The sequence below is a fragment of the Rhopalosiphum padi genome, chromosome 1 (assembly GCF_020882245.1).
Source record: "Rhopalosiphum padi isolate XX-2018 chromosome 1, ASM2088224v1, whole genome shotgun sequence".
In the NCBI taxonomy this organism is placed as follows: Eukaryota; Metazoa; Arthropoda; class Insecta; order Hemiptera; family Aphididae; genus Rhopalosiphum; species Rhopalosiphum padi.
In genome coordinates, this window is record NC_083597.1 from 63582865 (window position 1) to 63610188 (window position 27324).

Below are 27324 nucleotides of genomic sequence, written 5' to 3' on the forward strand. Positions count from 1 at the left end.
ATAATAATAATAATAATAATTTAAATATTTTTCAAATAATAATAATGATTTAACGCTGTCTAACGGTAGAGCGACTCGAGACGAAAATAGGTCGGACGGTACCAGACTGATTAAATATTATTGTTTTTGAGTTTAATGGTTTACAAAAATTCAACAACAATGCTAAAATCATCGACCATGTTCAAATTTTAATATTATATAAACAATACAAAAAACCCGCTTGGTTACGAATTTGAATACAATATTATAATACGAATGATAGAATATTATTATTAAAATTCACTTAACTACTTTTTTACATTTTATAATATATAATGATGTACGAGCATTGCATTGCTATGACGCTTTTAATATTATTATCAACGGAATTTTAATTAAACCTTAAACATTTTATACTACTGTAATGTACAATATCATTAAATAGTCTTTATTTAAACGTGCAAATGTGTATATATTTAAGACAATATAATACGAAACTTGTTTAAGACTGTTATAATTCTTATTGAACTACCGATTGATTTGTCTGAGGGGAACAAAATTAATGTAGAATAAAATAAATACAACATGATTAAAGGAAAATGTAAAGTTCTCCATGTATATACTTTCAAAATATTTCTCGTTTGTATAATTTAACCGACTGTACGTAAGTACTACTGTAATTTAAATAACCATACTGTAATACGATTTTATCGAGTTGTTTCTTATACTTGATAAATTATTTTTGTGTAAATCGAATAATAAATTGTCGATCGATCGCGATAGACGCGACAGTGTGTACACCACCTCATTATTATGATTCTTACACAAACATTTTAACTTTCTGGATTACAGGTATTTAACTACAACCCTAACTTCGTTTTGTACTTATTGTACGAGATAGTTGCGACTTATTGTAAACATTTGAGTACATATTTCTTTTCGATAAGTACATTTGAACTTAATATAATAGTATTGGATATTTAAACCCAATACAAACACACTACATGGTTTACCAAGAATAATAAATCCATTGAATTATTATTATGAACTAATAATTTCGTATAATTATTATAATTATAATATTTTAGAAATATGTTTTAGAAATAATTTGAGCCATTACAAAACAACATTTCGAATTAGAGACCATTATGCTATTTTACTTTACATCGGTTTTAAATAATTATAACTAAATAACTTACCTACTCATTAAAGATTTGATTTATTTATATAAATACTTTCTATATAAACTATTTCTAACCTACTCAGAAAAATATTCTAAGTGAAAATTAAAAATGTAGGTACAATATATTTAAGTACATTTTTTAATTATAGCAAAAAAAAAATATATTAACGATAATTATCATATATTTTTTAAAATGAGGGATAACTAATTAAATAATTATCTACCATAAATCTTATGTACCATAAATTACAATTGCTGTATATTATAATTAAACATCTCAATAACAAAATTATATATTATTATGTACATACTACTTATACTTTATCAAAATCGTGTCAATCACATAATTAACAATGATTGAAAATGTTTCATAAAACGATAGTTGATTACTAAAAAACTTTAACAGAACTGCATAAAAAGTAACTGTATAATTTAACTTTACACTTCAAAATAACCAAACTTACAAAGCAGTTTTAGTTTAGAGACACAAATAAAAAATATTCCGTACGAAAAAATATTATACTGAAACGTTGAATAGACAATTTATTTAACTACTTAATATAATAATACATAATAATATATTTTACCATAATATTATGTCCGTTGTCAATATTGTTTCAATTTTTACAACAACTCTCAACCGTTTATGATGTTACAGGACGAACAATTTAACGAGACATATTAACGCACCGTCTGCACACGAAATGTTCAACAACACGACGGCACGTAATGTCAGCAGTTTATGGACGAAAAATGCGGCCGGTATGGAACAGGCGGCGGTGATCGATGAACTGATCGCTGAATTTTCGTCATCGCAAATGAAATTTACTGAAACCAGAAGTATCATGTTGATCGGCCTGTACGTCCCGTTGTTCCTAGTTGCAGCCATAGCGAATTCCGTGGTAATCGTCGTGGTTATCAAGTATCACTACATGCGGAGGTAAGAGTATGTTTATAGTTTTTGAATAGCGTTTCGGTTTTTGCTTTCGACATCGAACTTGGCCGATCAGGAGATTATATTGACTTGAAGGGAGCCACTTCAGTGTAAACGTTTTTAAATTAGGTAACTTTAAAAGTTTCTAATGGTTAAAAATCAAAATATAAAAATCGGTTTTCACGATAATTGTTATACTTATTACATATCATTATTGATTATACTTCATAAAAATCAATAAGTATATCATATACTTGCAATATGTATATATATATATATATAAATTTTAAATCAACTTAAACCTAACTAATTTTCCAGCTAAAATGTCTGTTTTATTAGAGGCACATGAAGCTATTATATTCGCGTATAACTTTCACACATATTTTTTTTAAATGTAAAAAAAATTGTACGAAATAAATTTAAAAAAAAATGTAAACAGTTAATCTAGACAACACGTGTATAATAATATTGACAAGCAAGGCTATAATTTTAAAGAAAGACACAAGGCTGATCGCGGGTGACCCATGTATATTTTATTCATTTTTACAACTATTTAAAAAGTTTTGTTTATTTTATATTTCACTTTAAAAATGTTTTAACGCAGGTATATATAATATACCCATAATATGAACATTTATGTACAAATTTATTTATGAACTTTTTAATTTTAGTAATAAAAAAAGAAACTATTTAATTTAAATAAAAAAAGGGTATAGACTATAGAGGGAGGAGAACCAGTTATCAATAATATTTTATGGTGAAAAATACTTTAAAAATAATGTTGGTCATGGGTGACTGGCCATGTCTATTGAGGATTAAGCATTTTATTTTAATCTAAATATTCTTATACTTAAATACAAGATACAAATAATACATTTTCCAAAAATACAATATTATTTACAAAAAAATGTCAAACTTACTAAATTATGCATTTATTTTTCATATAATATAACTCGTGGATATTTAACAAAAAAAAATCAACATGTTATATTTATTTTTTCCTCTATTACATAAGCCAGTCTAAAAAGAGATTTAAAAAAAAATCTTGAAATACAAAAAGGTAATAGAAAATAATATTATGATAACTCTATATTACTACACTTCAAACCTATTCCGCTATTTCAGATTCAGAAAGTATGTCTCCCAATTCCTTTAAAACTTGGTTAAAATAAAAGCAGAACGTTTTTGAATTATTTTTTATACATGGCAGAGTTGTGAATGTTACGATACAGTAATATAATTATGATATGATATTATATTACGTTTTAATATGCCACAAAACTGTTGTATAAAACAATAACTACAAATTCAAATATGTTAAAATATGTTATATGTTATAATGTTAAAATAAACAATAATAAAAATAAAAAGTACACGAGTGTTTTTCTTTTTTTATAGAAATCGTGGTTTTAATATGGATACAATAAGTGGTTATTTATAAAAATTAAAAGTTAAATAGCAATTAATACCATGAACACTGAAATAAACGAATGCCTATATTCTGAAATTAAAAGAATTAATCATGGAAATAAATAAATGTAATTTAATGCAAACCTCGTCTTTTGAAACAATGAGTTCAAGTTCAATAGGGCGTGATGTCGTGTTACTCGTGTGGAGAATTCTTAAATATGTAGATTTTAGCAGAAATAGCACTTCAATCATATACCTACGAGTAATAAAGTTTGAAAGTCATTATTAATGTTTGAAACATGAAACCCACAAGTTTTGCACGCAAATGACTAAATTAATAATAAAACACTGCATGATTAATGCTATATTATGTATTATATTGTTTCTTGTTATTATTCTTTACAAACAATTAACTCTGTCGCTATAATATAAGTGTTCGATTAAAAAAAAATTAGAAAAGACCAAAGACAAATAGAAACATTATACAGTATATTAATAAATTTGACACTGCGCGTAGGATATTATAACCGTTACATATTGAAGTATTCAAGACTTAAGTACTATTATACAGAATTATACATCGTGTCTAGAAAGTTTGAAAGACTTAAATTTTTAATTGGAATGGATCACATGAGTGCAGTAAAATGTTATGATTAAAGAACACGATATAAATAACCTTCAACGGTATCCGTTAAATTAAAATTTAATATTTTTACGTTATTATAACGTATTGCCTCATATCAAATGAAGTGCATGCATTATTTCAATTCACAAGATCAAAATTAAAACTAATGTTGAATATTAAACCATAATTCCATAAATAAGCTGCCTAAATCTACAATGTTTTCATCGCTATAATATTAAATGTATAAATGTAAAAGTATAAGTATTAAGCGACTGAAAATGTTAATAAGCTTAAAATTGTTTTATAAACGACCAGAAACGTGTTATTAATATTTAGGAGACATAAAAATTTACAACTTATTTCAGAGTAGATTTACTGGAAATACAAGAAAAGTTTTTCCTTCATTGTAAACTAAGAATTTATTACTGTTAGACTAACGTCAGCGGTTTCTTATGAATGTTCGTGAAACGAAAATAGGAAAATTTCAAGCGTGGGAAGATATGATGTAAATCACAATAATTAACCGTATTAACATAGTGAATATAAAATAGTTGTAATTCATGAACAAATTTTAGTTTTTGTGCATACGTAATTATTATACAGTTTGAATTATGAAAAATAGATATTAGATCAAATAAATGTACCTATATTATATATTTTACAAATAAATTAAATACAGTTAGTTTGTTCAGTAACAACTAACAATGCATACGTACATCGATATTTTCGTAAAATTCATTCAATGTCTGCAATTATCTTTTTTCAGACATTTTAATTGCTTCAGTTATTATTATAAGGTAAGATTGATGCTAAAAATATTCACCAAAACAGATTCGTTTAATTTAAGAATATTGATAAATATTAATAGAGCGTGTCTTCGTTTTTCTTAACCTTTAGTTAATAAAAATATATATATATATATATATTTATCCTAATATATCCTATAATTTTAAAAATGAATACACAGCATATTACGCTATTGGGAGTGCTTAGATTTTGAAAAAAAAATCAATTCGCCTGGCATACTTGGAAATAGCTGCATTTATATAAATCTATAATAAATACAATTTACAACGGTCAATAATAATATATTTATCATAATAATATGAGAAATGTATTTTATTATCCATGTTTTGTGTGAACAGACAAGTATTAAATAAAAACGTCTGTATAAAAATATTTATCAGTTATTTTGAAAATATTATTCACGTGTCTAATCTTAGTGTTTGGTAAAAATTGTGTTTATTTCAAATGTTTATCCATAATATATCAAGCATGTCATTCTGAGAAATGTAGTAAAATATTTCATTTGTCATGATTTATATACGTACAGATCAACACATAGTTCTTCTAACCATTTATAACACTAGTACAATAAAACTTTGACTTTTATAAAATTGTATTTTATGTTTATTAATTAAAAAAACAAACAACTAATTTACAACACTAAAATAAACTCACAATTTTCCTTCCAATGAGATAATTTAGAACAGGATATTTTGTATTTGCGGAGTCGAGTAACGACGCTGAAGATCGGAGAAATAAGTGCCAACCACTATAAATACTAATTTATTTTCAAATGCATTTTTGTTTTTATTAGAGCTAACTCAATAACAATAAGTACAAACTAAAAAAAATGTATATACGTAAATACTATATTTCAGATATTTTCAAGAATTGTTTTGTGTATTAACATTTTTATAACACGTTTGTTGGTTAGTCAATATTTTTTTAAACATACCTACCTATAATTTACTTTATTAATATTTTATATAAATTAAAATATCTAAGAAGTAATTCTTATTAGTTAAAAATATACATTAACTATGAATGTTCTGAGTCTACGGTTGAATTTATATATTAATATATGGATATTTTATTCAAAAAACTATAAGAATCGAATTAAAATATTATCTCTTCAACCTTAAATTGTACAAACAAATCTACTGTCAAGACCAATTCGGACGTATGGTGTATTAAATCGGAACCTGACAAACTATCAAATGCGACCCTAACAAATTTTCTAATTGCAAATACTCCAAATTATTACAAACGTTCTTAGTCGAACCGACATAACTTTGAACTACCCAATAGTATTTATACAAACAGTTATATTACAAAACTAAATCGAAATACATCTGAAATATATTTAGTAAGATCTATTTCATAGAAAACTTATGAAAAACTAAAATTTCCTTTATCCCTCAAGTATCTACAAACTACCACTTAATTATAATAAAATATGATACATATTACGTATATTTAATTATTTTAAGATACATTTATATTGGTTCAATTTGGTCCGATTCATAAGACTACATATAATATATGTATGTTTAATTATATTTTATATTGTTATTAATATCGACAAGTATGGCATTTAAAATGTGTACAACACTTAAGAATTTTTCGTATATATATTTAATTAAATAATATAGACTATTATAATGATATAAGAGAAATGTATTCAAGAGTATTGATAAGACATTCATCACACAAAGAAAAGAGAAGTAAGAGATGAAATGAAATAGCGTTGGTCCTTGTTCAAATTGTCGATGGGATTGGTAGTTCAACAGAGAGATTAATAGTTCTAAAAACCACTCTTACTTTTAGATTACATAAGACTCACGAGTTCAAAGGATTTTGTAAAACTTTTTACCTTCTATTATAGACAGGAACAATACAATTAATTTATTTTCCACGGGACCAGAAATACTTAAATTCTGTGTATTCAATTTAGCATGATAAGTTGAAAAATGACTAACTGTTTTATATTATTTGTTGAAAATTGTATATGTAAATAGACTTTTAGTTAATAGTGTCCTTCATTTTGGAACCACATATCTCTATACTTTTGTAATAGAAAATAAAACAAACATATTTACTTACGTTTTTAACGAATAAATAAATTATAGTTCCAATATTGAGGTATTTTCTTTTATATTTATATATGGTTATTAATGTAGAAAAATTATTCTAAAAATAAAAATTTCATATAGCTTATTCTTTTTCTTTCAGTTTAAAACACTGACAAAACAAACATTAATAAATTATCATTGTTTTAACTTCAGTACTACACTACATAGTATATGATTATTTATGTATTTTAAATTTTTAACATAAAAAAAGTGTAACACATCAGATTATATATGTCTGAAGTTAAGAAGTCGCATAAGTATAAACTTTTCGCCATCCTTCACTTATTATATAATTTAGTTAAAAACCTTTCTCCATATTTCACACATTGTAATTAAATTATTAAAATAAAAGTATTAAAACCTATTATATATACTATAAAGAATAACATTAACTATGTTTTTCAGAAGTTTTTTTTAAATATTTTTTTAAAGTTATTAATTACAAATAAATACAAAATTAAGCACTAGGTAATAATTTCATTAAAAGTTAAAATATTAAAAAAAAAAACTTCTGACAAAACACAGGTAAGATAATTCTTTATAAACGCTATAATACATTAATTTAAATAATGTAATTACAACAATAAAATAAAGAAAATGGTTTATACTTTATTCTACGTGTGTAAAATAGTGGAAAATTTTTACTGATGTTCTCTTATTAATAATATTATGCTTATTTCTTCAGAAAAAAAAAAAAATGCTTTAAAATAAAATGGTGGCTGTCAAAATAAAATGTTTTGATGCTCCAACAATCAGCGGTTTGGAAAAATACTAATACATTTGATACCCATTTTATAAAAACTGAGCTTTATAAATTACTTAATTACTTAATTATTATAATAATATGTAGAACACATTTTAAAATATAAAGGTAAACATAACAAATAAAATAAAAATAGTTTACCTCAATTCTTGTGAGATGTAGGTGTATGACTCCTCTATTAACGAAGTTGAGTCGATTTCTTTTTTTCGCGATTAGATCCGTCATCGCACTAAATTCTCACTCGACGAGATAAGAAAAGGGATAGGCAATTAATATTTGTTTTACAACTGTCCACAGATCAGGATAGCTTCGACTGCGATGGTAGAATGGAGCCAAAATCATGTGAGGTATTCACCAACGTTAAAGCTGGTTTTTGATTTTCTTATTCGTTGGAAGTTTAATCAATTCTTCTTGATTTTGTATTTCTGCTGTATTTCTTTCTCATTCTCCTTAGCACTAAAAAAAATTCACTGCTCTTTACCGCCAAAAACGTATTCACTGCACCTCATTATATGTGAGAGGTATTGCCCCCATAATATAGAACTACAACTGGACTCCATTAATATAAGAATATCACTAAAATACTAAATATATATTCACGTTATTTATTTTGATATTACTTTTAGGTAAAGTAATTAATTTTACTATAAGTAATACAATAGATTGAATTAATTTTTTCAGAAATATTATTGTGTATATAACATAACATGTATTATATTATAATATTATAAGTAATAGTGTTTCCATGAATAATGTGTTTGAACTATTTAAAAATAATGAATTTTGTTATTCATAGTTTAAATATTTAATTTCGTCCAAATTTGAACTTAAAATGTCTATAAATAAAAAATATGTTTAACTTTTTATTTTTATTTTTTTAGTTTAAAATTTTAAAATTACTATTATTTCGCGAAACATTAAACTGATTAGAAAATTAAAAATCTTCTTGTGTTAAAGTGTATATACTATTGTTTATCATTGCTGTTATTCAAATAATAAATCACTATAATACAATCACCTAACATACTAGTTATATAAACATTTTGACATTTTATATGATGGATTTTAAAGCACTCACTCAACACGAAAAAATGTTTACAGACAAAATAAGAAAAACGAATTCCTTAATAATAATATATTCAATGGCATAAATAAAATATATCCTTATTATAATATATTTCAGTATAAAATATATTATTTCATTATTTTTTTTATTGTATGATGAATGTTTAAGCATCATGTATGTAATTGAATTTTTTTTTTATATATACCACTTACATATTATTATGTCCCATATATGTATCAACAAATAATTTGAAAAAAAAAAATTTTTAATATTTCAATCTAAAATCTAAATTTCAATAGCTTTATGTCGATTGCTATTCTAGTCACGTAAAGATGTGCTCGAGTGAACGAGAATAGAAAAAAACATATGGAGTTTTCAGCAAATTGTTCCAAATGTAAACTTAAGTGAGTTATAAAAGAAGTATAATCAATTCCAATCGGGATATTCACAAAAATAATTTCTAATATGATTATATTCAAAACATGTAACATAAAATTTCAATATAACTTACAATATTGTTATATTGATACATATTTTGAATTGTGATGCTAACGAAAAATGATATCTTATAATCGTATACCCACTATTGTACCTTATATTTCTCAGTCTATATAATTTCAATACGATTTTGTCCATTTTTGATCCATGTTCAGCATTTTCCTATTTTTATACTTCGACAATGCGTTTATTGCACAATGATATCGTGATAAAAATTATTAATTAACATCTTTATTATATTACCCTAACATCGTTAGAAGGTATTTTAAATAAACCAAGTTAAAAACTCTGTACATTTGGATAATTCAATTAAATTTATATCGTTTATGTAAATAATCAATTATTTAATAAGAAGCCTTAAAAAATTTCGATAGTTATCAAATATAAGACCAAAAATATTTCCAGGTTTTTTCAAACAAAATAATAATAAATAATTAAAAAAGACATTGTTAAAAAATAATTTGCTCACATATTATAATCGCATAACAAACATATAATATGCTGTATAAATTATATATTTATATCAATGCGTTGGATCGAAGTACATTTATTTGAAGCGATTTAATAAAGAGATAATATTGAGGACATTAATCGGGATTAAAACTATTCTATCTTATGACGGAGACTAAATCACTCGCATATTGATCATAATTTCATTAAAATCGGTTGAGTTGTTTCGTAGTGCACAGTGCACCGTGGACATACCCTTCGTACACGACATTTTTTATATACACAAAGATATTGATATAACGGGATGTGAGAAAAGTAAAAAAAATTTCCGCACCCATTCAAAAAGTCTGAACACGAGCCTCAGTATACGCAAGACAATAATAATTCCGACACGTTATATTAATATTATATGTGTTATAATTCGGGTGAAAATTCTGTGTGACTGTCAAGAAAAACAATCGGATCAGGACACAAAGCGTAAAACACGGTGTAACTACGCGTTTATCAGACTTTTACAATTATTATTATTATCAAATCAAAACCGTGTGGCTGTTATACCAACCGTTGAAATAGAGTCACGCGTGACACGCATCATATTATGGCGAAGGAGATTAACGAGAACATTTTCGCAGTGGTGGAAAAACGTGGCACGTTTTGTGACTGCGTGTCAAAAACTCACCGCTGAAGATAGTTATGGTTTTAAGTCGCGAACGTGTTATATATTATTATACATTTATAGAGGTGCTACGACGTGCCCACTACATAATATACTGTTATATTTGTTATATTATTATATAAAAATTGAACGTGTAGCAATCGTATTTCATACGTCATGACGATTCGCCAATTATAAATCTCATGAAATTAGTAACTTTAATAGTAAATAGATCAATACTTATAACTCATACCATAGTATGTAGGTATGTCGTTTTTATTGATGAATTTTGCTATAGGTCTTGCGAAAATTCACATAAAATTAGTGTACCACTGGCAGTAATCCTTAGAGTGCATTCCCCTACACGTAAACAAATGTTCAATGTTTTTTGTTGTACGCCATTCATAACCGTTTGTCAAAAATCGATTCCCCACAATAACTAAGGGATTATTTCGAACAATATCCGTTCGATGACGACAACAATTAAAACAACATTCAATCAAAAACCGAAATTGATCCCATGCAATAGCAAATGTTAGCTTTATCACATTAAACGGCGTTTATTTACATGATTGAATTTCATTTTTAAAACATCATCAGCATAGATCGTTAATCACATCGTACAATAATTATTATTCTTTCATACACCCTTAGGTTGTAATCTAATATCCAATTGCCGGTGATTATAATACGATTGATTATATTACAATGATATTTATAACAGTACAATTTAAAACATCAGCACTTGGTCATAATACCCGTTAAAAACCTACGAAAAATATATTATATGGAAAAATAAACATAGAATTTTGGTTTTAAATCTATCCCAGAGGCTTTTATCTGATAGAAAATCTGTTCTCCTCAAAAACAATCTCTCAGTTTCGTTTACTTTCCATATACATATTTTACAAACTATGTGTGGAGCTATGCTAGCAATTTGAATATTATTATTTTTCATTAAATTCATTAGACGTTATTGTATATACATTTTATTAAAATTAATAGCAAGACTTGGAGTAATGACGTACTGAAAACTTTTTAAGGAACAATCTTTTTAAGAGCATATTTTAAGTATGCTCGTATAACAGGATGTTCATATTTATATCGGCTTATTAAGATGGCATCAGCTTATGACATAATATCTTTTTTTAATGCCATGATATATTCTTGAATCAAAAAATCAACCCTTGTGATGCAATAGTTTAAATTTTAAAAATAATTTGAAACCTGAATAAAACAATGTACAAATGTTAAGAAAATACTTTTTTTAACAGAAATAGATAAAGGGATATTTCACGGTATTTTTTATTTTAGTTAGACACAGTTTTAAAAACAAATATATCACTATAATAATAATATCCGTCGTAATATAAAATATTATAATAAAATAAAATATCCATACACTAATGAACATTCACCGTAATTTATTATTTTCAATTTGTCATAATATAATATTTTTGACATTTATAAAACGAATATTACATATTATACGTAAATTATATGTTTTTGGCTAATGGCAATAATATTTATACCTGCAGTTGTATTTAAAATAATAATTTTATTGAAAAACTTTAAACAGTATTATAACATTACATTTAAATTATTATAACATTAACGAGTAGCTTAAACGACTAAAAGAAATCAAATGATAACAAATGTATTATATCGTTTACATATAGAACGTTAACAGACATGTATAGTTTATTTATACACATACTCTACATTTGTTTTCAAACTTACTCAATAAAAAAAGTCAAATTATCTTAAAATGCATTCAACTGTTCAACAGAAATTGGGTATACCATAAATCGAGGAAATAACATTTGATTGTTTAATTCTGAATCTTCCATTAAAATAAAAACCTTGTTTATTTTAGTAGCTGGTTTTTTTACAATAATATAATTGTTTTTATTCTATCTTATACACTATAGCTATTGAGATATATTTTTATACTGTTGTTCTATATAGTAGCTATTGATAATAATAATTTTGAAACTAATTATAAACTAATTTTTGTTATGTTCTGTGGAAATTTATTTTTCTAAATATTTTATAATTTAGAGACTTAAATCATAATTTTGTACATTAATGGGTAATACAATATATAATGTAATTTATAGAATATATATATAATATTCTATAGGTTTTATGTTAATATAGGACTCATATTTGTTTTGCTCTGTAAAATATGATAAATAGGTAGATATTGTGCATAAAATATAAAACGTTATATGCGTAAATGTCAACTCATAAGGTGAGCTATGGATAATATTGACATTCATTTATTGTTCAACACATTTTTCAAATTAAATTGGATTATACGGTAGTGTTTCACACGTCAGTTGACAATAAAATATCCTTCAAATCAACATAATATTTATGAATATAGTAGGAGAATTGCGGAATATGATTAATATCGCGGTTCATACATTGTGAGAAAAGTAATGCATTTATATCTTCTCAATTCAAAAATTATGATATAATCATGATCAAAAACAAAAAAACAAAAATTGAAAAAATTGAAAATAATTTACAAATTTCTTCTACTTCGTTTAAGTTTGTTAAAAAATTGTTAACATTATCAGAAAAATGATACATAACCAAAGATTATAATGTTATACAAATTAATCCAGATTCCAGATAAATTGACATATTACTCTATACAAATAATCACCAGTCACCACAGTTTATTTGAAATTTGAATTTTACAAAACTGATATATTTCTGGTTTATCTTAGAAGTTTTAAAAATCCTAATAAATATTAAATGTCTATGAATTTCTAAAATAAATTTTTTTTTAGAACCGACTAGATTTAATTTTTTTAAATAAATATAGTATTTATTTTGAATTTGTTGTTGAAATTAACATAGACATTTGAAGTTAATATAGTCTATGACGTTAACAATGGAATAAAAATCTAATCCAAATACGTTTTCATTTCATTTTATAAGTTTTTTTTTCTACTCGACAACTTATCTAATTATCAATAACGATATGAATATTAAAATATAACTACTAAAAAATTTCATTTTAACTTTTCTAACCAATATTAAGTTAAATTATTTTACGAACGTAGTTACCTGAAATAGTTTTACCGATTTTTATTGATTAGATTCCTAGCTCTAAGTCAACGTTATTAAAGAATATTGTATAACATCTGCATCAAATACTCTATTTCTACAACTGCGTTAGGTTTTTGATTAAATTCAAAAGTTCTACATAGTAAGTAAGTCAACGTTTACGTGTTTCGGTAGTATTTAACGAGAAAGTTGTGAAAATGCAGAAGTGATAGGTGCTTAAGTAAGTTTGATAGGAAACTCGTCGCAAGTCCACGTAAGATTTAATGCTTTGGTTTAATTTATAGTAACAATATATATATACGATATAAGACTTTCAAATTTGTGTTTAATAAATATTTTTGTGCTTCTAAACTTATATGTTGTTATTTATGGCATTAATTTATCATGGCTTATGAGTTGTTTTTACTTTTTTTTCTGTTTCTAGTAAAGTTTTTACATAATTTTGATCTTCAATAAAATGACTTGATTTTATAATAAATGCATAATATTATGTATTATATATTTATTTAATATCATAACAAAAAATGTATTATAATAAAAACCTTGTATAATTATATTATTATTTACTGTAAAAATTATATACTTTAAATAATTATGATTTTAGACTAGCCCTGTGAATGTAAATCGAATCTACAAAATAGGTTAATATAATAATATATACTATAACCAAATGATGTAATATAAAATAATATAAATTATTTTTATGATTATCCATAATTACCGTATACGGTCATCGATTACTTATATTATATTATATATAATTGCCTTATACATATATCAGCTCACGATGAGTAATGTAAAAGTAAATATTTTAAATACTGTATTGGACGTATTTGTAATTTAAAATATATTCAATACAATTAATGTGTCAATAAATAATATAGTCGAATATTAAAATAATAAATAGTTTACAATAAAAAAAGTTGAAATACAATTAATATGTCAATAAATAGTAAAATAATTATAGTGTTAGAGGTGGATTTTTAAATCTCATTATTTTTACAAAATTAAAATTAGATATTTCCAAGTTGTTTAATTTTGTAATTTGGGTTTGTATAATTTTTTTTTTTTTTGGTTGTTTCCCGAGGAGTACAAACTATAGATTGAATTTTTTATTTTAGAATCTTTATGGCATTGTTTAAAAATGTCCAAAAATTGAAATTTAATATACTTGGATGTGAAGTATAAAATAGTGAATTGAATTTTGAATGGAAACTTTCACACGTATTCAATGTCAAATACATACTTAAACTACAAGTAACCAATATTTCAGGCGGGAAATCAAAATCATCATCAATATAAATGTCTAATAAATAATCACAAAATATTTGTATTTTAGCCGTTGAAGTTTATATAGAAGTTAAATCTATGGGAACACCGAATTACCACGCCGAATATTGGTGATCGTGTGAATCGTGTATAATTGAGTTATATTTATGTTCAAATACGTATCAGACGGAAACGGGGTATTTATTTAGTTTTGATAACTACTTAAATAGTACTTCCTATTTACTATGTACGGACCGCATTAGGGATAGGCGAAAAAGTAAAAAGGTTACTATGGGCCGCAATTGGGTGACGCCCAAATATATACATAATAGGATAAATAGAACGAATTATTATTAAAAAATAATAATAACCGAACATTTGTTCTATAATTCGATGTATTTTACTCGTTGTAGCCGATATCACATTAAAACTATACTTGTTGTAAACGTATATTTTGTATTGGATCGTTCCGGGATATAGACCGTTCTAAGCGATGATCGTTTTAGTGATTTCTACTGTAAATTAACACGGCGTTATGTGTAAGCAAAATTGATACACGGCTGCATACCATAGACATAAAGAAAAAAATCTTTTTTTTTGTCTTGAAAATCATTTTAGTCCAGTAATTTAATTAAATGTACAACCTCGTTTGTATGGTATTTTTACTAATAGGTGGCCGATTATTTAGTATGTATTTATAAATATTATGTAATTCCACTAGTGGCAATATGAAAGCAACTGTAGGTAGCCAATATTTTGCTAGGCACTTAGTTTCGCTCTTCCTGTTTCATTATTATGTATAATTATTTTTCATTACAACACTTTAAGATCTACACTAAATTAAACTTAAGTCTCAATCACAAAATAACTCAAACGTAATCTCAATACAATCGATGTCTTTAAAAATGAATAATAGAATATTATTTCATGATATTGTATGTTTATTTGTTTATTATAATAATATCATTATACGAGAAGTTTCAGCATATATATTTTGTAACTTTTATAAAAATACGAGTACTTACACTATTTACCCCATGAGTTTTATTTAAGAACTTATACGTTGTGGATTGAGTACTTAGTTTACATTTCGATCGTTGAAATGCTTTTGTATTAAATGTGATTTAACTATTCATAACCCAAGTTTAGTTTATAAAACGTAATAAGTTACTTTCTGACATGCTACTATAGCCAAAATCATTCAGAAAAGGTGTTTGTTAATGAAATAACATTGAAACGTAAAATTTAATGAATTTCGACGAGTGTGATGTATTTTGCGAAACTTAATAGCAATTACTATGTAAACCATATTCTAGGAGGTAAACTAATCAAATATCAATTATAAAGTGGCTTTTGCACTTAACAGTGGTAGAATTACTAATGTTACATATAAATTACATAAATTATATAAAGTTAGACAGTTAACTGCTTTAAAAATTACCTATCCACAGTATAAATGAAGTTAATATACTACATTAATATTCATAACCAAAATAATGTAGCATTATATAATGATAATAAAAATAAGACAACTGAATAAAAACAACAAATTTTTAAAATGTTTTGTTTAATAATGGTCAGAGAACTCGGAAAAATATATTATCAATAAAAATATATTCTTCACTCGAGTAATCAGTTAAAAAATAATTTAAAAACAAATATCAAAACTACTATAAAAATCAAACTAACACTGTTGACAATTTTATTAAAGCCAATCTAAATCATGTGGCATAAAACTCTAGGGTCCGGCAAAAATTTAAAATTCCACTAAAAGTGCTCCATTTTGAAATTTAAAAAAAACTTTAATCGATGAAAATAAATGTTTTTAATTAAAATAACGTGTTTTTATGTGTATATTAATAAAAACTTAGATAATATAATAAAATATAATGTAAGGTGTGAAATGTGAATTAACTTTAGAACCAAATAATAATATTTTGCTTATTACCCATTGGACCCTTAACAAAACTTATAACAGTCTAAGCAAAGAAGAAACTTTGTTATCCTTTACATTATTATACATATTTGATATAATTAACTTTATATCTGTTGTATTAAAATACGTAATTTCACCACTACATTGAATTTCATAAAGAGATTTCTAAACTTTTACTTAAAGTTTAAAACTTAATGCATACCTGTCTTATCGTTCGATGTTCTATATACTTAAAACTATAACTATATCATCTAATAATTTACCATTAGTTTATTTTATTCTAATACAAATATATAAACCTAGTTAGTTGATGGACAATAGCTAAAAAGCTTTGCTAAGAACTTAAAGAATCTTAATACAACAATTTAGTCAATTTGTTTCCATGTAAAAATCAATGAAAACCCACTAACAGACTCAACACAATATACAGATGTATCTGTCGACTGCCTTAATTGAATATGATAAACGAAAACAAAAAGTTATTATTATTGTTATAACAACAGAATATCTTATTAAAAAATATATTACAATTATTTTAATAAATAATCAAAAGTAAATAGTTATTGGTCAAAAGTAATTGTATTCAGTCGTCGTAACACAGCAAACACAAAAAACGATTGTAGTGATCTAAAAAAAAAAAATAATATTAATACTCTATAAATTATTACAAAAAAAAAAAATTATACTAACAAAAAAAATAAAATTTAGTTTTGAATAGCAATTGTGGTAGTTTTTAAGTGATAATAAGCTGTCTTACGATCGAATGGTCAGCATGAAAAAATACGCAAGCTTTGTAAACATAGATATATTATATAGATTATATTTCAATGTTCTAAAACGAATTGAGTGTTTTTCTTGCGTTGAGAATTGTCTTTATGGTCGCCTACGCAACGAATTCTTACGCAACAATGATAACACAATTAAAAAATAAAAAAAAACACTAATGGAAATCAACAAGAAAAAGTATGAAAGTTGAATTTCATATTATTATATTTTTGTGAATTGCGTTATTCATATTTGCGTAAATGAAATAAACATTTCATTATTATTTATTACATTATTCATTTTACCTTGCAATTTATTTATTTTTATTTCCGTTTAATAGAATACTTTATACCCAATACCCATAGTATACATTTATACTTAAAATATTACACAATGACCTTTCCACTAATAAAGTTTAATATAAGTACATAAATATTCTTTGGTTGTCTAATCAGGGTGACTTGGAGCTTCCAAAAACCTTCCGGGTCTCTATCTAAAGAAATGAAAACATAATTGTAAATTATTATAATACATATTGTCCATAACGTGCATAGAAAAGTATACTGTAAAGAATAACATCTTAGTAAAAAATATAAATATTATACTTTAAAAATATTACTAATTTTCCATAAATTTATTTCGTAAACGTCGACTACCTTTTTATTATTTATAAAATAAATTTAAAAAAATTATTTTTATAATTAAGTCTACCTATTATACAATTGTTTAATCACTAATTCCAAACTTTTATTATAGTTATAACATAATAAATTAAAAACTTCCTTCAATATTAGGTAGACTACAATTTTTTAAAAACCATATTATTTATTTTCAAAAATACTGATTGCTCCCCAAAGTCATGTACATTACATTGACTAAAAGGAACGTTAAAATAATTGTAAAAGAAACTCAAAGAATTTACGTAACAAAAAATTATGTTAAAAATCTACCGACTCTTGAAGTTACATACACAGGCCCACGCCTAGGGCGGTATTTTTCAGAGGCAGCATTTAACATTTTTGTATTATAGGTTTGATGTAGTATTTACATGTAAAGTGTGGCAAACCTCAAGTTTGCCTAAGTGTGTTTAAACACTTGAGCCAGGCCTACTTATTGCACTGCCATAATGAATGAAAGGTTTAAATACACACACATACATATTTAATATCAGATGGACTACCATGATTTTTATAACATTAATACATTTGAAGAACACAGTAATTCATCGAGTATAATAGTACATATATTAATAATATTGTTTTAAAATAATGTTTGAGAATTTACAAAAAATTCATCAAGTCAAAAGTTATTACACAGTCATTACTCATTAATAATAATTATCAAAAGTACATGATACGAATGTAATGATGTAATACTTTATTTCCAAAGATCATGCTTATTTAATAAAACAGCTCTAAAAGAATATATATTTATATACATAAATGTCTTACGACTCAAAATATATCATTTTAACATTTAATAGCACTGCACTCGAAATACGAGAGTTAAATGCCGATTTAGGAAAAATATTATTCTTTTCCACTGAACCTTTATGAATTGTAACAACTATAAAATACATTCATCGAAAAAGATTTAGAAAAAAAAACCTAAATAAAAAGCTATTTACAATGTAGAATTATCTACGTAAACTCGTGGTTTTGAACACAAGACTTATAGATTTAACGTGGTTTAACGAGGTTTAAGTATTACACGTAGTCACGTAGAACACCTAAATTCACGTCATTATAAAGTCACGTTATAGGAATTTGAAATTTGAAAGAATAATAAATAATAAATTAATACATGTTAGTTTTTCAAATAATATTATATTCCATATTAAAAATGTGTACATCTTGCACTAAAAAATAAATAAAAACCAATAAACAATTAAACTATAATTTATAAGTTTATCATAAATGGCATTTTCTTTTTCATAAATCTTTTAAATACACATTTACTATATTGAATATTTACTAAACAATTTATTTAATTTTGGTTGATTGGAAAACATTTAGATTTAATGAAAACTTATGTAAAATATCCTACTGATTAAAAAGTTGAAAATAATAAACATGTTTTTTTTTAATGTTATTTAATTAGGGTACATAATCCTATATCTACCAAACTATCTAAAGGACATTGATTCCAGGTATCAAACCGATTATAAATATTAGTGAGTCAACTTAATTTTTAATTGAAAAACTTTAACTTCCGGAACACAACAAAAAACAAGAATGCATAAGTTCTATATTCTGTTTTTGAGATCTAAGGTTTGTCATTATTTTACAGTGAACTATTAAGCTAAAAACATGGCCACAATAATAAAAATCTATTGATAAAAAAGCACTAAATAATAAAGTGACAAGTTGATCTTTACATTATTCAGTAAAAATATAATAATTTTTTTTCTAAAACAGTACAATATTAAATAATATTAAGCGATGAAATATAAAAAGCATTATAGTAAAAATAATTACAGAGTTGCATTAAAAGTATTTTTATAATTCAACAATAATATAAGTGTACGAATATTGTTGATTATAACACGTTCACATTGAAATACCCTCAGGACAAGATAATCATATGTTATTCAATGCGTTATAAATAATTTTCCGACTTCAGTCTATACAGGTAGTGTACGAAAAAAAAACTTTTCAATATGTATTCAATTTAAACTGTGGTCTATGTAGGTACATCATACATTTAGATACATTTAGTGTGATATGAATATATCTATACCATTTAAGCGCATAATTCAGTAGACTGTCTTTATACTTATTCATACAATGTCAAACGTCATGGTTTAAGGCTGATTGCCTCCGCATTTGGTAGACCATAGGTTTATATATCTTATTGGTTTATTGGTTACTATGGTGATTTCGTTTTCCGTAGTTTCTGAATTGACATCAAACACACCGAAAAACTTATATTATAAAATGCAATGTATACATTATACACGAGTCACGACACATGTTATTTTATTTCCACTGGACTGGGTCTTTTTTTCTTACAAATTATTAAAAATATTAAAACAAAATAAAAATATAAATTTTACATAACAATATAATACAAATTTATTTCAAGAACATTAACAATAAACATTTATACAGAGCAATTCAACAGACATTACTCACTCTCACTTTCTCCTTTAATAATGGACTTATTCAAATTATAATTTTTAGAAATTAGTATAATAGTAGTAATAGTACACATTTTAAGTTTACTTAAGGACATTGAGTTATTTAAAATATAATCTCTGATTATGTATTGTAAAATTTCAAAAAATTAAAGACTTAGTATAATATAAATGCATAAAAAAAATAAAGGTTAAGTATAGTGAGTTCTACAACTTTAAATATACAGCATTGATAAGCTGACTTACAAAAAAATAAAACTGATTTTAATAAGTACAGCGTTTTCCAATCGTATTGTGAAATATTTATTTTAAAAATTGTATAATATAGTTTAAAAGTTTAATTGTTGATTTGTTGATGTATCAAAGTTTTATTATACTAATAGCTAATAATAAAAAAATAATAATAAATAAAGTATAAAAAAATAGATATATTTTCAGTACCTTTAAAAGTTATAGGTTTTATTATTCAAACAAAAATTCTACAAGGTTGATGTTATTCAAAACGACACATTGGATGATCATAATACCTTGACAACATTATTTTATACTTTGTTAGGAGCTTTATAATATTTACGTTAGAACCACCTGTGGTTGAAGAGAATACGCTACTTTAATAGCATAAATGTCAAATAAAACACAGGCTAAAATCTTTTATTTTATTTTATATACAGAGTGGTTATTTTTACAGTTAGTTGTAAAATATGATAAGAATTTATTTTTTGAGGCAAAAAAAAATGTTAACATATAAAAATATCATTAATTATATCTTTACTTATGTTTATGGAACAAACCTTATCGGACATTAAAGAGTGTTACAGAGAAAATAAAATAACAAGCTTTCTATTTTAGTTTTTTCTTTAGGTGTAAAACGATCACAATATTTAATTAATAAAAAGAAAGTTTAGTATTATATTTATATCATTGTAAATGTAAGTTGCCTAATTTCTAAGCTGAAAAATATGATATATTATTTAATATAATATTAAAGTAGGTAAACTTACATTACGTATTGTTTAAGCTTTTGTTTTTACAGGAAAATAATATAACACATGTAAAATGTAAAAATAAAAATAAATTCATTTTGATAAGCTTTTCAATAAAATATTTATATTTAATAAGATATATAAAAATCAGCATTTTCAAAAAATACTACATAATAAGTTGGTAAAATCCTCTAGTTTTTATTTTACAAAAAGTCACAGATCGGATGAAAAAATAAATTGTCAATTGGAAAGTGCCATCAATCAAATGACACGCAGAGGACGTGTTAGAACTTTAGTCGATTTCATTGAACAAAATGTCGATAAGACGAATAGTCCTAAATTAACCTTTTAGGACCATTTTAAAAAAAAATACTCAGACGACATCGAGATGATCTTTTAAACACTAGAACGGAAAATTGACTAGGTCTGCTTTTTTCGACACATTTAACGAATGAAAACGATTCTACCTATATTTACCAATTATCATTAGGTATCTACTTATAATAATATGATTTAAAAATGTGAAAAGTATATCATTTTTATATAGTCGGATTATGTATTTAATCAAGAATATTATACACTGCACTATTTAATAACAAATTATTTTTTTAATATCAACTAAAATCACACGACATTATGGGTAAACTTTTTAGGTACACCGTCACTATTCTGACTTAACGTCATTTCATAAGACCCTATTTACCATATACTACATGGCATATATTATTTGTACGATTATGTAATATATTTCAATAATAAAATTATAATTAATCTTTTGTAAACGACATACACGCAAAACACAGCGCATACTATTCAGTATTATGCGAACGGTCCATTTAATATCATATTTTTGATTCATAACATAATAAAACTGTTCAATAGTATTCTGTAGAATACACCAACAGTATTTAAAAAATTGTATTTTTGCTAATAATCATAGAAACTGTGTACACATAAAATCAATGAACAAAATTGTCAATCGTATAACTTATATATTATAACTTATTTTATTTGAGTTTCACTAATATAAACGTTTGTATAACGTCGCCAAAAATGTATTTGAATAATTTATACACAAAAACATATAATACATAATATAGTATCACTGATAAAACGAATGATGTAAACACCGAGCAGTTGACAGTACAGTTCACATGAACGCGCGTAAATGTAAGTGACACGATATCATGTATAACGGTTATGTGTTATCCGTGTAGCCACTATATTATAATATGTTGAATTCGGTGTAGGTAGATGGCAGGAATGCACTCAAATAATTATTGGTGATTAAAATGGAATTGGATGATATTTCGTCTCGTTTTTAGTTACTCGGTAATTGGTATAATGGTAACGGCCAAGGGACACTGTTAACTTACATGATATTTTAAGTACGAAAATTCAAATAAAAATATGTTCGATTTATTACTTATTACGATATATCTCTAATATTACGTGTGTTTGTATAGTTCACTATATGGTTAGCGGTAAATTATCTTATAACTTATTAATCGGTATTCGATATTTGCATATTAAATAATATATTATATTTATTATTAAGAATATCTTCTTTAGTGCCCTCAATTATCTATAAATTCAGTAGGTAATGGTTGAAGGGTTCAACGCAAATTCCTATAATTTGCTACTTATTTTTTATATATTCTTTATCCTTCACATGATTATGATTCCATCCGTAAAGTTTTAAATGTATTCAGTATTAACAATGGAAGATACATTGTTAATATATAATTTATTATTTAACTTTTATCTAATTCGATTGATTGTTATCTACCCTCCTTCCACAAATAAATTTTAAAGTTTTATTTCATCTTACTATAAATACACTTCTTCGTAATATTTGACTTTCCTCATCTAATTGATTATTTAAGTCCCCTATCAATCGTTTTGCTAATGAAATTCCACTTTTAATTTCCATAAACTTTTCATCAAATAATATTCTACTGGATCTTTTATTATTATTATTATTATTATTATTATTTATTCTGCTTAAGATATTATTGTAAATATCAAATAATACTTACTCTGTATTCTTGAGTTCACGGTCTATATTGACATATTGTTATTAACGATATAAATAAATAGATATTGGCGTATTGCTTTTATGATCAATAACTAAAATTACATAATTTGCAATTTTAGTGTACTAACTAAATATATATTAACTTATTGTTACATAGCCTGCAGTTGTATTTATACGCTTCGACAGCCGATCATAACAATTATTAGAAGATAATTAAAGATAAATAATAATTAAAAATAAAAATAAACTATAATAATTACAAACATAAGTACCTCGTATATGTTCATAAAAAAAAAGTTCCAGCAAAGTCGAACGTCGGATTTTTTGTTTCAAATCAAACAATATATTATCATATAATACTTACGCATTTACACTATAATAGGTGTAAAAAATTAATATTTTTTCTAAAACTGAAATTGATTAAATCTTCAAATATCAATACCATACAATGATTAATTATTATATATTGTTTCTATTGGATAAAGTTTTAGACGATGAAAACCAACATTGGAGAAAAAAGGGAAATTCGGTAATACATAAAGGTCAAGCTATTGTTTTATACAATATAATATACAGTGCACTACTGTACTGGCACATAGTTTTAACACCCAAAATATTCATAATCCTATCAAAATTAGCATACCCAAAACCCCCTCCCCCGTGAAGAATCATTAGTAGTATACTAGTATATGATAATATTTATAATCATTAATAAACACAATGCTATACTGAATCGAAAAAAAAATTATATAGACACCTGTTACGACTATTTTTGAAATAAATACAACGTATAACTTTATCCAAAGCTTCCAATAGTTAAAAATAAATATTGTTTTTAAAATGTATTATGTGACATAAGATTACATTTGAAATAGATCCTAAATCATTTTTTCTATTTAACTAGGTGTACACTGTACACATATTTCTATTAGTATTATTATAATTTAATACTTATATAAGAAGTACCTATGCATAAAGTAAATGTGCATATTTTTATGGAAGAAAAATAAAAATAGAGACAACAATTAATGGAATAAAAAGCTCACAACAACTCGATATTATTATAGTATTATCAGCGATAATTTTTCGGAACATTATTGAGGTCACTTTAAAAAAGGTTTTGGATTTTGAACGATAAACGCAAATACAAAATCAATAAGAACTTAGGTGCAAAGTTCTATCACCATGAGAATGTAGTGAATAGCGTATCGTTTAATATACACAATACATATAAAATGTGTGTATAATGTATATATATATATATATATATATAATATTTATAACCACGTGAGTATAAACGTTTGGCACGAACAATTTATACACTTGGGGTTTCGTCGTAATGGTATACCTACGTTACTTCAACTGGAAATCAAAGCTTTATAGAAAATATATATATATATATTTCTTTTATACCGATTTCTAAAAAACCTTCTACTCAATGGCCCAATACAGGATTGTTTGTGGATTTGTCCACGGATCATCATTATTATGTTTAGTTTATTTTTTATGTAACTTATCCGATATAGTTGTACATATGGGTATCATATCATTATAAGAATAACACAAAATGTATTAAGCGTGTAATTAATAATAACATTTACAAGCATTTAAGAATAATGTGTTTCTGCATAATATAAATTATAAACAATATTATATTGTAATATATAAAGATTAAGTTATTATAGGTCATTCATATAAAATTTCAACGGACTTTTAATTAAAGTGTATCGATTATTATAATACGGACAGCAGGAACTTCGTTGTTGTGTTTACACTCGAAATTTCAAAAAGTTTTATCTTTTTTTTAAAATAATTTATGGTTATATAACTACATAATTAATCACTCGTCAGAAATTAAATTTTAATATATCGATATACTCCAAAAAATATTATTTTTCGGAATATGATATTAAAAATGAATATAGTCATTCAAAATAATTACAACCTTAGTAAATAATTACGATAAAAAGTTGTACAAATATCAATTTTTTTTCAAAGACATTAAATTATGTATATTAAATTTAATAACTAATTTAGAGTTTTAAATGTATAAACTTATATATCAGATCAGCGTGTCTGTATTTTTAGTAGTGAAATAATATAAGAAAATCACATCGATCTCACAAAATAATAAAATTATGATGTTAATAGGTATTTTTATTAAAATATTTACAATATTTTTTTAGTTGAAGTTTCTATTTTCAAATTATTGATTGATTCTGAACTTGGAAGATAGATATAACAATTATAATATGAATACATATAGTTATAAGTAGTATATATTCGAAAATGATTATGTCATTAATTTATGAATACCGTCATATTAACAACATTTATTTTAATTTGGTTTATTAATATTTACATATTTCATATTTGAATGGAAAATTAAATCTTTTCGATTAAAATAAACGACTTCGATATATTATACTGTAGTCTGTTTAAAAATGGAATAACTTAAAATGTAAATAACAATTCTTTGTTTATAAATACATTTCATATATTTAAATTTTAAAAGAAAACACCAAATCAATAAGAAATCAACGAACGTTATAAAATATTATTGTGAAATAAAATAAACACTTTACTTCGAAAAGTATAATTTTTAAGGGCCAATTGTAAATAGTTGGTAAACTTAAATATACACACATCATAATGTATATATTTAAAACAATAAAATTATTTTAGAATAGATTTTATATTAATATAACACCATGGTAATTTTAATACAATAAATATGAAAGGTATTTGTATCATAAGTAATAATATGATAAAATATATCATTATAGATATCGTATGATTAAATTTTGCAATATAACTTTTATTTCATAATAGAATAAATTAACAAATTAACAGTCGCATAAATATATATATAATATAAGCATAAATAAACATAACTCAATTTCAATAAACTGTAACAAAATAAAACTAATAAATTAATCTGTAGAATTATAATTAATTATGCATATCATACCTAAAAACGTTGTATATGCTTTTTATTAGAATCAGTCATCATGGTTATTACTATATCTGTATGTTCATCTTTATAGGTATTCGACTTAATGCTTGTACTAATAGTTAACATCGCCTATTCCGTTATTATCTAATATTTATAATAATATTTAATATTATTTTATATATTTGATTATATGTATGTTATCATTCGTAAATGTTGAACTTTATTAATATTTTTTCGACAGGTAATTTAAACCATAATGATGTTGTTTACAACAAACATAATATGACTTGAATTCGTTATTTCATTTCTTAATGCGCGATGTAATATGACTAATAGATAATACAAATCTGTCACATAGAATCTCAAACAAATAGGCCAACAGCTATAACAGCAGATACAACTGGTAAATAAAAAAAAAATATTTCTCTGCAAAATTATTATTATTATTCATTGTTATACCCATTGTTATATTCCCAATTGTATATTATCAGTATAATTTTATATTTTCAAAGACTAAATGAACTTCTACGTTGATATATTATTTGTATGCACTACTTTATTTATAGCCCAAAGATCAGAGTTGATTCAGACAAACATTTCAAATATACCCCAAACAATCGATCTATAATTTATAAAAATAATAGTTTAAGCTAAATGCATTGGTTTTTCATAATGATTA

General features: G+C 24.4%; 1 protein-coding gene across 2 annotated transcripts in view; it reads left to right on the forward strand.

The window, feature by feature from the left end:
• LOC132918034 (gastrin/cholecystokinin type B receptor-like) overlaps nt 1–27324 on the forward strand; it is a 115875-nt gene that overhangs the window by 70560 nt on the left and 17991 nt on the right. For both annotated transcript variants that reach the window (XM_060979083.1, XM_060979084.1), the window contains exon 2: nt 1821–2102. In XM_060979083.1, coding sequence (XP_060835066.1) covers nt 1821–2102 — 282 coding nt within the window. The remainder of the gene's footprint in view (nt 1–1820; nt 2103–27324) is intronic.